Source organism: Oncorhynchus kisutch, unplaced genomic scaffold, assembly GCF_002021735.2.
Source record: "Oncorhynchus kisutch isolate 150728-3 unplaced genomic scaffold, Okis_V2 scaffold1742, whole genome shotgun sequence".
Classification (NCBI taxonomy): domain Eukaryota; kingdom Metazoa; phylum Chordata; class Actinopteri; order Salmoniformes; family Salmonidae; genus Oncorhynchus; species Oncorhynchus kisutch.
Genome location: NW_022263687.1, coordinates 33563 through 45163, shown reverse-complemented (window position 1 = coordinate 45163; position 11601 = coordinate 33563). Strand labels below are relative to the sequence as shown.

Genomic DNA, 11601 nt, shown 5'->3' with positions numbered 1-11601 from the left:
CTTGATCAAAAATGTATTTAGTGTTGACACTGGATTTACAGTATTTCTCTTTGTCCCTATATTGTGCCGTGACAATGACTTGTTCTTACCGTGGTATGGAGACCACTCCTTTGTTCACGAACTGCAGGAACTCCTTGGCAGCAGTCTGCACAGCTTCCTTTGAACTTTTCATGATCAGTGACTAGTGAAAGCAGAAGGATAACGTTTACACGCCATGAACGACACAGCGTTGCATTGGCAAGCGAAACAGAAAGAGATTAACGTTTCTGAGCAGCAAGCAAAATACAATTTCAGCAAAGTCCGTGTTATAACATTGTCATAGACTGTATGATTAGTCCAAAACAGAATAGACGTTAAGCTGACTGCAGAATAGACAGTAGGCTCATCGTTGCTTGCTAGGTAACGTTAGCTAGCCATCAAACACAGACATTGTTATCAAGCAAACCGAATAGATAGCTAACTTGTGCAGTAGACACGGCAAACAAAGCTTACAAAGTCAAACCAGACTGCTCTGAGCTAGCTACACTTTAACGTTACTAATATGCCAACAACCAAATCATAATTTATGGTACTTCCCTGCATAAATGTTTAACTGGACTGTTAAACTCTGTACCCGGTGTAAAGCACACGGGAGGACCTCTGACAGATTTAGTAAAGACCACCGATGTAGAATCTAACAATTGACCAATTTGAAGGGAGGAGAACGTGGTATTGCCCTCTGCTGTCCAGGAGGTAAAACAACATTGTTGGCTGTTTCGTGGCCAGAGATTGTGAGGAAACAACCACAAATGCCCTGAAATAAGCTAGCCATTCTTGATAACCTATTTGACTTATTTGACAAGATTACATATATTAGGATGATTTTTTATTTTATTAACTTATTATTGACCACTCCTTGGTTACCCAGCATCTATCTCCCCAGTTTATGCTGCAGTGCAGACTGATCAGTTCGGTCTCTGTGCTAGCTGCCCACCCAAATACCCAGCATCCTTGGTCAAGTTCTGGCTCAGCTGCCTCAGCTGCCTGCTAGTTGCCTGCTGCATCTCCTTGATGAAGGGCAATCACTGCTAACAGGTCAGCTCCACTGTCAACCTACTACACCTCCCAGCCACCAAGCAGATTCAGGCCAGTAAAATAGGAAATGGTCATTTGAATAACAGTCTGGTATGATAAAGACTTCAATAGAAGTCACCCAGGCTTCCTTTCCAGCCCTCTCAGTCCTCAGAGATGGAGCCGAGTAATGGTGGGTGCACAGATAAGACTAAAGTAACTGAGGTTACTTTATATAATGTTATGATACTGGATATGCCATTTTTCAGCTTGTTATTAGTCACCAAAAGCAACAAGCCATACGAGGAGGCACATTTTATGGACTGTGAACCAACAGTCATATACATCATCAACAGTCTTATACATCATCGTTCAGCTTCAGACTGTTACATCCTGGAGGGACACAAGACGAATGGCCACCACTAAAGTATGTGGCTGAAATGGGCCAAAAGGAGCACATCAACTCGACACAGGTCTAGGTTAGCTTTCACACCTACCATATTTGGTCTGTTTTGAAGCTCTGAGAAGTGAGATCAAATGGGGGGAGGTGCAGATGACTATGTAACATTATCTTCAGAAGTGAGACCTTTAGTGTGCTGTAGATAGCCTACATGTGATGCTAGTACAAGATGTCCATTTGATCAGCACAATAAACATCAGCACTCAGCAGTGCCATAGTATGTTACACTAAATATATGCGTGTGCCATTTCTGAAAAGACTGCGTACCTACAAAAAGAGATTAGTAAACTTGGCGCATGCTATGCGTACACATTTTCCCCCAGTAATAATTTAATTGAATGATTATAATAATATATCAGAAATAGAAACATAGCACTTGGCTAATTTCCTGTTATTAACCTGGAGGACCAGTTCTAACCATCAATTACTTGATATACCCCCCTCAGTCTTGGGGTGCTGTCAGAATCTATCATTGTTGATAGAGCAGGAATTGGACCTCTTGACATGTGTATTTATTGTTATGCAGTACGTGGTGGTTGCACTGCATAGCCCCTAGACACAGCCCAAGAGAAGTATTGTCATTGTGAAAGTCACACATAGAAGCTAGAATACATTTACACAGCACCACTTCCTCCTCTCAGATAGCATCAGATCATGTAACTGGGTCAAACCAGTCAAAAGGACTTTGCTTTAGTTTGACTTTTGTTCTGCTGTCAGTCTGAACAGAAAATATTGGAGTAACATTTGGTTATGCAGTTGGTCAGTATGTGTGGAAATATATTCAGGCTTTCCCTGCTTTTGCTGCTGCTGGGTCAATGCTCAGCTGTTGAAGGTAAGAGGGATATTTGTCTTTTTCTCTGACACACACATCATTATGCAACATGGAAGAAAGAAAAGAGCACCAGTCCTCAGATGTTGCATTTGTGACGCATTTCCATTATTCCATTAACAATAGGAGTTTAGTTATGCACAAGGTAAAGTTCTATATTTATATTTCATTAACATTCTGAAATGTCTATTTATTATTATTTTATTCAAATGCCGTTTTATTGTAAAATGTTTTTTTACTTCACTACTTAATATTTTCTTATGAAAAAACACTCAAGGTTCATGTCCTTTCCTGTTTACAGTGACTCAAAATAAAATATTGGAGACCAGAGGAGCAGATGCCACTCTTCTCTGCTCAAAGCAAACTCTCACTGACATCAGTACTGTAGTATGTCACAAAAATAGAGTTATAAGTGGAGGTCACGAGTGTAGAGTTTCACACGACGTTGAGACAAATCATACCAACAGCTCTTGTGACCCCAGAGTCACACTACAGATAGAGAATGACAGAGTGTGTCTACACATCACCAACATACAACCATCTGATGAAGGCAACTACACCTGTCAGTGTGGATATAATGGGGGACGGGATTATATAGACATACATATTTCTGTCAATGGTAAGTGTTTGGTCTGATGGGATTGTTCACAATAATAAAAAATGAACCCCAGCACAATGTCTAATCACCACATATTTAGTGGAATGTACACTACCGTTCAAACGTTTGGGGTCACTTAGAAATGTCCTTGTTTTCCATGAAAACATACATGAAATGAGTTGCAAAATGAATAGGAAATATAGTCAAGACGTTGATAAGGTTATAAATAATGATTTTTAATTGAAATAATAATTGTGTCCTTCAAGATTTGCTTTTGTCAAAGAATCCTCCAATTGCAGCAATTACAGCCTTGCAGACCTTTTGGCATTCTAGTTGTCAATTTGTTGAGGAAATCAAGATTTCACCCCATGCTTCCTGAAGCATCTCCCACAAGTTGGATTGGCTTGATGGGCACTTCTTACGTACCATACGGTCAAGCTGCTCCCACAACAGCTCAATAGGGTTGAGATCCGGTGACTGTGCTGGCCACTCCATTATAGAAGGAATACCAGCTGACTGCTTCTTCCCTAAATAGTTATTGCATAGTTTGGAGCTGTGCTTTGGGTCATTGTCCTGTTGTAGCAGGAAATTGGCTCCAATTAAGTGCCATCCACAGGGTATGGCATGGTATTGCAAAATGGAGTGATAGCCTTCCTTCTTCAAGATCCCTTTCACCCTGTACAAATCTCCCACTTTACCACCACCAAAGCACCCCCACACCATCACATTGCCTCCACCATGCTTGACAGATGGCGTCAAACACTCCTTCAGCATATTTTCATTTTTTCTGCATCTAACAAATGTTTTTCTTTGTGATCTGAACACCTGAAACGTAGATTTGTCTGTCCATTACACTTTTTTCCAATCTTCCTCTGTCCAGTGTCTGTGTTTTTTTTGCCCATCTTAATCTTTTCTTTTTATTGGCCAGTCTGAGATATGGCTTTTTCTTTGCAACTCTGCCAGCATCCCAGAGTCGCCTCTTCACTGTTGACGTTGAGGCTGGTGTTTTGCGGGTACTATTTAATGAAGCTGCCAGTTGAGGACTTGTGAGGTGTCTGTTTCTCAAACTAGACACTAATGTACTTGTCCTCTTGCTCAATTATGCACCGTGGCCTCCCACTCTTTCTATTCTGGTTAGTGCCAGTTTGCGCTGTTCTGTGAAGGGAGTAGTACACAGTGTTGGACGAGATCTTCAGTTTCCTGGCAATTTCTCGCATGGAATAGCCTTAGTTTCTCAGAACAAGAATAGACTGACGAGTTTCAGAAGAAAGTTCTTTGTATCTGGCTATTTTGAGCCTGTAATCGAACCCACAAATGCTTATGCTCCAGATACTAAACTAGTCTAAAGAAGGCCAGTTTCTTTAAAATCAGGACAACAGTTTTCAGCTGTGCTAACATAATTGCAAAAGGTTTTCTAATGATCAATTGGCCATTTAAAATGATAAACTTTGATTAGCTAACACAACGTGCCATTGGAACACAGGAGTGATTGGTGGCTGATAATGTGCCTCTGTACGCCTACATAGATGTTCCATAACAAATCTGCTGTTTCCAGCTACAATAGTCATTTACAACATTAACAAAGTCTTCACTATATTTCTGATCAATTTGATGTTATTTTAATGGACAAAAAAATTGACAAAAACCCCAAACTTTTGAATGGTAGTGTATGTAATGTGCAAAAGTACCTTCAATATGTAATATGTACAGTTTAGGTCGGAAGTTTACATATACCTAAGCCAAATACATTTAAATTCAGTTTTTCACAATTCCTGACATTTAATCCTAGTAAAAATTCCATGTTTTAGGTCAGTTAGGATCACCACTTTATTTTAAGAATGTGAAATGTCAGAATAATAGTAGAGAGAATGATTTATTTCAGCTTTTATTTCTTTCATCACATTCCCAGTGGGTCAGAAGTTTATATACACTTAATTAGTATTTGGTAGCATTGCCTTTAAATTGTTTAACTTGGGTCAAACGTTTCGGGTAGCCTTCTACAAGCTTCCCACAATTAAGTTGGGTGAATTTTGGCCCATTCCTCCTGACAGAGCTGGTGTAACTGAGTCAGGTTTGTAGGCCTCCTTGCTCGCACACGCTTTTTCAGTTCTGCCCTCAGATTTTCTATGGGATTGAGGTCAGGGCTTTATGATGGCCACTTCAATACCTTGACTTTGTTGTCCTTAACTTCTTTGGGACTGGGGGGCAGTATTGAGTATCTTGGATAATAAGGTGCCCAGAGTAAACTGCTTGCTACTCAGGCCCAAAAGCTAGAATATGCTTTGGATTTGGATAGAAAACACTCTGAAGTTGAATGATGTCTGTGAGTATAACAGAACTCATATGGCAGGCAAAAACCTGAGAAAAAAAATCCAACCAGGAAGTGGGAAATCTGAGGTTTGCAGTTTTTCAAGTCATCGTCTATCGAATATACAGTGTCTATGTGGTCATATTGCACTTCCTAAAGCTTCCACTAGATGTCAACAGTCTTTATAACCTTGTTTCAGGCTTATACTGTGAAGGAGGAGAGAATGAGAGCTGTTTGAGCCAGAGGTCTGGCAGAGTGCCATGAGCGGATCCCGCGCCCGCCCGTGAGAGGTAGCTGCGTTCCATTGCATCTCTAAAGACAAAGGAATTCTCCGGTTGGAACATTATTGAAGATTTATGATAAAAACATCCTAAAGATTGATTCTATACATCGTTTGACATGTTTCTACGAACTGTAATATACTTTTTTTGACATTTCGTCTGAACAAGTGATCACGCATTATGCATTTGGATTACTGGGCTAAACGTGCAAACAAAAAGGAGGTATTTGGACATAAATTATGGACTTTATCGAACAAAACAAACACTTATTGTGGAACTGGGATTCCTGGGAGTGCATTCCGATCAAGATCATCAAAGGTAAGTGAAAATTTATAACGCTATTTCTGACACCTCTCCTTCTTTGGAAAATGGCTGGATGTTTTTCTGTGACTAGCGCTGACCTAACATAATCGCAAGGTGTTTTTGAAATCTGACATAGCGGTTGCATTAAGGAGAAGTTTATATTTCCATGCATAACACTTGTGTCTTTTATCAAAGTTTATTATGAGTATTTCTGTAATTTGATGTGGCTCTCTGCACTTTCACCGGATGTTTGTTTGAGACAATGCATTTCTGATCATAACACACCAATTTCAAATGAGATTTTTCGACAAAGATTAACGTTATCGAACAAAACACACATTTATTGTGTAGCATGAAGTCCTGTGAGTGCCATCTGATGAAGATCATCAAAGGTTAGTGATTCATGTAATCGCTATTTCTGAATTTTGTTAGCCCTCTCCTTGGCTGGAAAATGGCTGCTTGGTTTTCTGTGACTAGGTGCTGACCTAACATAATCGTTTGGTGTGCTTTCGCCGTAAAGCCTATTTGAAATCGGACCCTGTGGCTGGGTTTACAAGAAGTTTATCTTTAAAATGGTGTAAAATACTTGTATGTTTGAGGAATTTAATTATCGGATTTCTGTTGTTTTGAATTTGGCGCCATGCAATTTCACTGGCTGTTGGCGAGGTGGGAAACTACCTTCCCACATATCCCAGAGAGGTGCCATTTTGCCACAACTTTGGAAGTATGCTTGGGGTCATTGTCCATTTAGAAGACCCATTTGTGACCAAGCTTTAACTTCCTGACTGATGTCTTGAGATGTTACTTCAATATATCCACATAATTTTCTTTCCCTCATGATGCCATCTATTTTGTGAAGTGCAGCAGTCCCTCCTGCAGCAAAGCACCCCCAAAAGAGGATGCTGCCACCCCCGTGCTTCGCGGTTGGGATGGTGTTCTTTGGCTTGCAAGCTTCCCCTTTTTCCTCCAAACATAACGACGGTCACTATGGCCAAACAGTTCTATTTTTGTTTCATTAGACCAGAGGACATTTCTCTAAAATGTACGATCTTTGTCTCCATGTGCAGTTGCAAACCGTAGTCTGGCTTTTTTATGGCGGTTTTGGAGCAGTGGCTTCTTCCTTGCTGAGCGGCCTTTCGGGTTATGTCGATATAGGACTCGTTTTACTGTGGATATAGATACTTTTGTACCTGTTTCCTCCAGCATCTTCACAAGGTCCTTGTGTTGTTCTGAGATTGATTTTCACTTTTCGCACCAAAGTACGTTCATCTCTAGGAGACAGAATGCGTCTCCTTCCTGAGCGGTATGACGGCTGCGTGGTCCCATGGTGTTTATACTTGCATACTATTGTTTGTACAGATGAGCCTGGTACCTTCAGGTGTTTGGAAATTGCTCCCAAGGATGAACCAGACTTGTGGAGGTCTACCATTTTTTCTTCTCAGGTCTTGGCTGATTTCTTTTGATTTTCCCATGATGTCAAGCAAAGAATCACTGAGTTTGAAGCTAGGCCTTGAAATACATTCACAGATACACCTCCAATTGTCTCAAATTATGTCAATTAGCTTATCAGAAGCTTCTAAAGCCATGACATCATTTTCTGGAATTTTCCAATCTGTTTAAAAGGCACAGTCAACTTAGTGTATGTAAACTTCTGACCCACTGGAATTGTGATAGTGAATTATAAGTGAAATAATCTGTCTGTAAACAATTGTTGGAAAAATTACTTGTGTCATGCACAAAGTAGATGTCCTAACCGACTTGCCAAACCTATAGTTTGTTAATAAAAAATGTGTGGAGTGGTTGAAAAACGAGTTTCAATGACTCCAACCTAAGTGTATGTAAACTTCTGACTTCAACTGTATTTGGCTTACCTTTGTTTTGTTGTTTTGTTTTGTAACATCTGTCATAAAGTTACATCTGACAGAGCTGAGAGAATCTCTATAGTCACAATATTAGATTTTCTCATCAGTGCATGTAATACTGTCTTAAAATGGAGAATGTCAACAACACGATGCCTTAATGTAAATGAACAAGATGGTGGAAGAGAAACATACAAGATCATCATATATATTTCCCCTTTCTCAGGAGCCCAAGTGCAACAGGCCACAGACAACAGTCTCTTCTATTTGGGGATGATAACAGGCGTTGCAGCATGTGTAGCTGTCCTGGTGTTTGGTGGCGTAATCATGAGGAAAATTCATCTCAGGTCAGATAATACTAATAGCTTGGTAAAAGAGTTGCTGTAATGAGTGTTTGTCAGCCTTTTTGTATTTTAATAATTACTTAGTAAGAATGGTGCATTCTCAAATACAGTTAAAGTCGGAAGTTTACATACAGTGGGGCAAAAAAGTATTTAGTCAGCCACCAATTGTGCAAGTTCTCCCACTTAAAAAGATGAGAGAGACCTGTAATTTCCATCATAGGTACACTTCAACTATGTCAGACAAAATGAGAGAAAAAAAATCCAGAAAATCACATTGTAGGATTTTTTATGAATTTATTTGCAAATTATGGTGGAAAATAAGTATTGAATTGAGTTGGGTCACTAGTGTCTAATCACAACACTGCTGTGGCTTTTCACTTCTCACTTCCTGTCAAAAGTGAGAGTGGTGAGAGAGAAAAAAATTCTCCACAAATGTGCTGTGTAAAACATGTTTAATTTTGTGCTATGTTAATTCAGTCTTCTTATGTATTGCTCAACAGAACACAGCTACAAGTGTCTGGAAACGTCAAGGAGGTGCCACAACAACACTATTTATGTTTTTTTGTTATTTGTTTACACCTGTTATTGCTAGCTGGTGCATGTTAGTCATAAGAAGGCATCTTCAGAGACTACCCAACAAACCAAAATTGGTTCTGTGAACGTTCCTAGAACATTAATTAGATTGTCCCAAAATGTCTAATTAACCCTAACTAGAATTTAAAGGAAAAATCACTCATTCCCATAATTTACTAAATGAAATAACACTATATTTTTCATTTTGGCGTTTCATGTGAAAATCTGTTAACTACAAAATCCACAATGCAATGCTGTCGCTATTATGAGCTGACTGGCTAGCTAGCTGGCAAACGTAGCTACACACAATAATAGCAAAGACACTATCAGCATAGTAGCCTAAACAAACTGCACTATCAATTTAGGAGTCTACAATCTCGCCATGTTTAACCTGCAGATCGATGTGCCTCACAGAGTGGAGTCTGACATTCACAACGACACCGTGCAATGCACCCTGGACTGAAGATGCAGCCAAATAGGAGAAATGTGTTAGATTTAACACATTTCTCGAGGTAGGAATATCGCAAAAAGATCATCAATGGCTTATTCGAGAGAAGACTACCTTCCGCGTTATGACATCGGCCAGTATTAGATTCTGACACGTATGATAGATGTTTTCACGATCTAAAAGTCATATTAACTTCCAGTGTAGCGAGAGACACATTAACACAATGCTAAATCATACTGACCGAAGTTCTACCTGCATGAACCGCAATAATTCAGACACACATGAAAACATGAAATGATCTCTGATCACTCAGAGATATACAAAAACAATATAACATTCAAAATGGGTGAATATTTCCTTTAATGGGAATGTTAGCTAATGTCCTGGGAATTAAATCTGCCAATTTATTAGAATTTTCCACAGCCCCCAGCCTGGTCTCATAGACTAGACGTAACATAGTAAATGTAACCCGGGACACTCAACTTAGTACGCTATGTTTGGTATGGTTACATAAAACAGATGGTTAGTTTTGGCAAAAACAAAAGTAGGCTGGTTGGTTGGATGGGTGGTCGTATAACATGCGTATAATGTGAACATCAGCAACCCAAAGGTTGTGAGTTCAAATCTCCTCACAGACAACTTTAGCATTTTAGCAACTTTTCAGCTACTTTGCAACTACGTAGCATGTTAGCTAACCCTTCCCCTAACTCCAACCCTAACCCTTTTAACTAACCCTAACATTAACCATAACTCCTATATTTAACCCTAAACGCTGGTCTAGCTAACATTAGCCAGCTAGCTACCATTAGCCATTTAGCTACAATTCATAACATATACATTTCAAATTTGTAACATATTTGATGTTTTATACGAAATGCTCTGAGAACAGGTTGCAGTCCCATATGACATTACAGTGTAATGCGGTGACATATGGTTTATGTCTTTGTAGGAGGAGCAACGGGACATTGAGCCCTACAGCACATTCACAAGGAAAACCAATGGGCTTTACTCAACTCTCCAGCTGCTTAACCCCTGACCCTGATCCTCTTGCACTGTTGACCAATGATGACATGGTATTAGACACATTTTTGTAGCATACAGCTTATACAGTGGAGTGGTAGATATACATTTACTGTGCAAGGTATGAAAAGGCCCTTTGAAAGTCTGCCTATTTTTTTCCTGTCTGACTTGCCATACATCAGCCTCTCCTTTACTGTAGATCTTCTGTGGTGGTTGTATATATCAACACATACTGTCTGCAGGCTGCACATCTGTTATGGAAATACAATTGTTAAATACATGTTTCAAAATAATTATAGCTGTTCTGTTGTTGCTTTCTGATAGAACAAAGCATGTTTCTGTGGAGATCACCTGATATCAAAGTCATAAACTTTTCCACCAGGTGTCAGTGTACTGTTGTAAAACTGCCTCTATATTCAAACTGTAACTTTAGAAAATTTCAAATTTGTAACATATTGTATGTTTTATACACATATTATTATACATATTGATAATAAAACAAACAAAAGAACAATATGTGATTTATATTCGGATTTATTACAACTGCATTTCCCCCCCCCAAAAACTAATGTATGTATTCTATGTACTTCTGTGAATGCAGGGCCAGTCTATTAAATGACTTAACTGTTTCATGGTGTCCCTTGCCTGTTTCCCTGCTGCACACCTCAGTAATATTAATGTGTCCCCTACCTTTTTCAATTATGAATCTTTTCAACAGAAGTAAAAATCTGTTACAAAAACAATACAAGTCATATTCTGTCTGTTACTGTAAGTATCCTCTGGTTTAACACATTGAGACAGAGCTACATAAACACTACTTAAAGGCTCTGCATGGTCAATGCCATGTCTGCAGTGGCCATACAGATTTACTGGGATATTGATCTGATATCTGCAGTGGCCATACAGATTTACTGCGATGCGGCCTCTGCAGAAGTCAGGGCATTCATACCTCTTGCGCTTTGCGTAGCAGAGCTGTTGTTAAGGAAGTGAGTTTGTGTTTCTACAGGACTTCCCGCCCACACCTACTGTCAACCAATCATGTCAATGAGATACACTGCGCTATACGGAGCTTCCGCATTGTTACACAATTTGGAAAGAACACAGCGATGTGGTATGGAGCTTGATTTGACCTCTGAACCTCCAGAGGCTTTGCAATTGCGTCACATCCTCTCTGGACCACATTTTCGAATCAAGCTAAAATGTGCTTTTAGAGAGAGTGATTAGTGAACAGATGGTTGATTCTTAAAGGCTCTGCATGGTCAATCTAACATTTGCATTCCATACAGCATTTACTGCAGTGCTGCCTCTGCAGAAGTCAGAATATTCATACTTTGTGCGATTCGGGGAGCTGTAATACGCATCCAATACATTTCTGCATCGCACCACTAATAGTGATTCTGGGCTAAACTCTATAGCCATCCAGCTAATTACAGTACCAGTCAACAGTTTGGACACACCTACTCATTTAAGAGTCTTTATTTTGACTAGTTTATACATTGTAGAATAATAATGAAGACATCAAAAATAT

General features: G+C 39.5%; 1 protein-coding gene across 3 annotated transcripts; it reads left to right on the top strand.

Moving 5' to 3' along the window:
- The first annotated feature begins 2101 nt into the window (after window positions 1-2101).
- On the top strand, window positions 2102-10702 carry LOC116367787 (uncharacterized). 3 transcript variants are annotated; one of them, XM_031818963.1, is made up of 6 exons: window positions 2102-2342; window positions 2641-2958; window positions 7915-8035; window positions 8533-8566; window positions 9003-9117; window positions 10003-10702. In XM_031818963.1, exons 1-5 carry the CDS (start codon window positions 2261-2263, stop codon window positions 9066-9068), a joined length of 621 nt encoding a protein of 206 aa, XP_031674823.1. In that variant the 5' UTR covers window positions 2102-2260; the 3' UTR covers window positions 9069-9117; window positions 10003-10702. The 3 variants fall into 3 exon arrangements, with proteins under 3 accessions (XP_031674823.1, XP_031674824.1, XP_031674822.1); XM_031818962.1 differs by lacking the exon at window positions 9003-9117 and having other exon boundaries at window positions 2110-2342; XM_031818964.1 differs by lacking the exons at window positions 7915-8035; window positions 9003-9117 and having other exon boundaries at window positions 2104-2342.
- Window positions 10703-11601: the final 899 nt, after the last annotated feature.

Bases quoted from the DNA above. Each gene is read 5' to 3' on its own strand.
- LOC116367787 (XM_031818962.1), top strand. From the start codon at position 2,261: ATGCAGTTGGTCAGTATGTGTGGAAATATATTCAGGCTTTCCCTGCTT. The intron at 8,036-8,532 runs GTCAGATAATAC...ATTGCTCAACAG, and splicing joins ATGAGGAAAATTCATCTCAG to AACACAGCTACAAGTGTCTG. The intron at 8,567-10,002 runs GTGCCACAACAA...ATGTCTTTGTAG, and splicing joins TGTCTGGAAACGTCAAGGAG to GAGGAGCAACGGGACATTGA.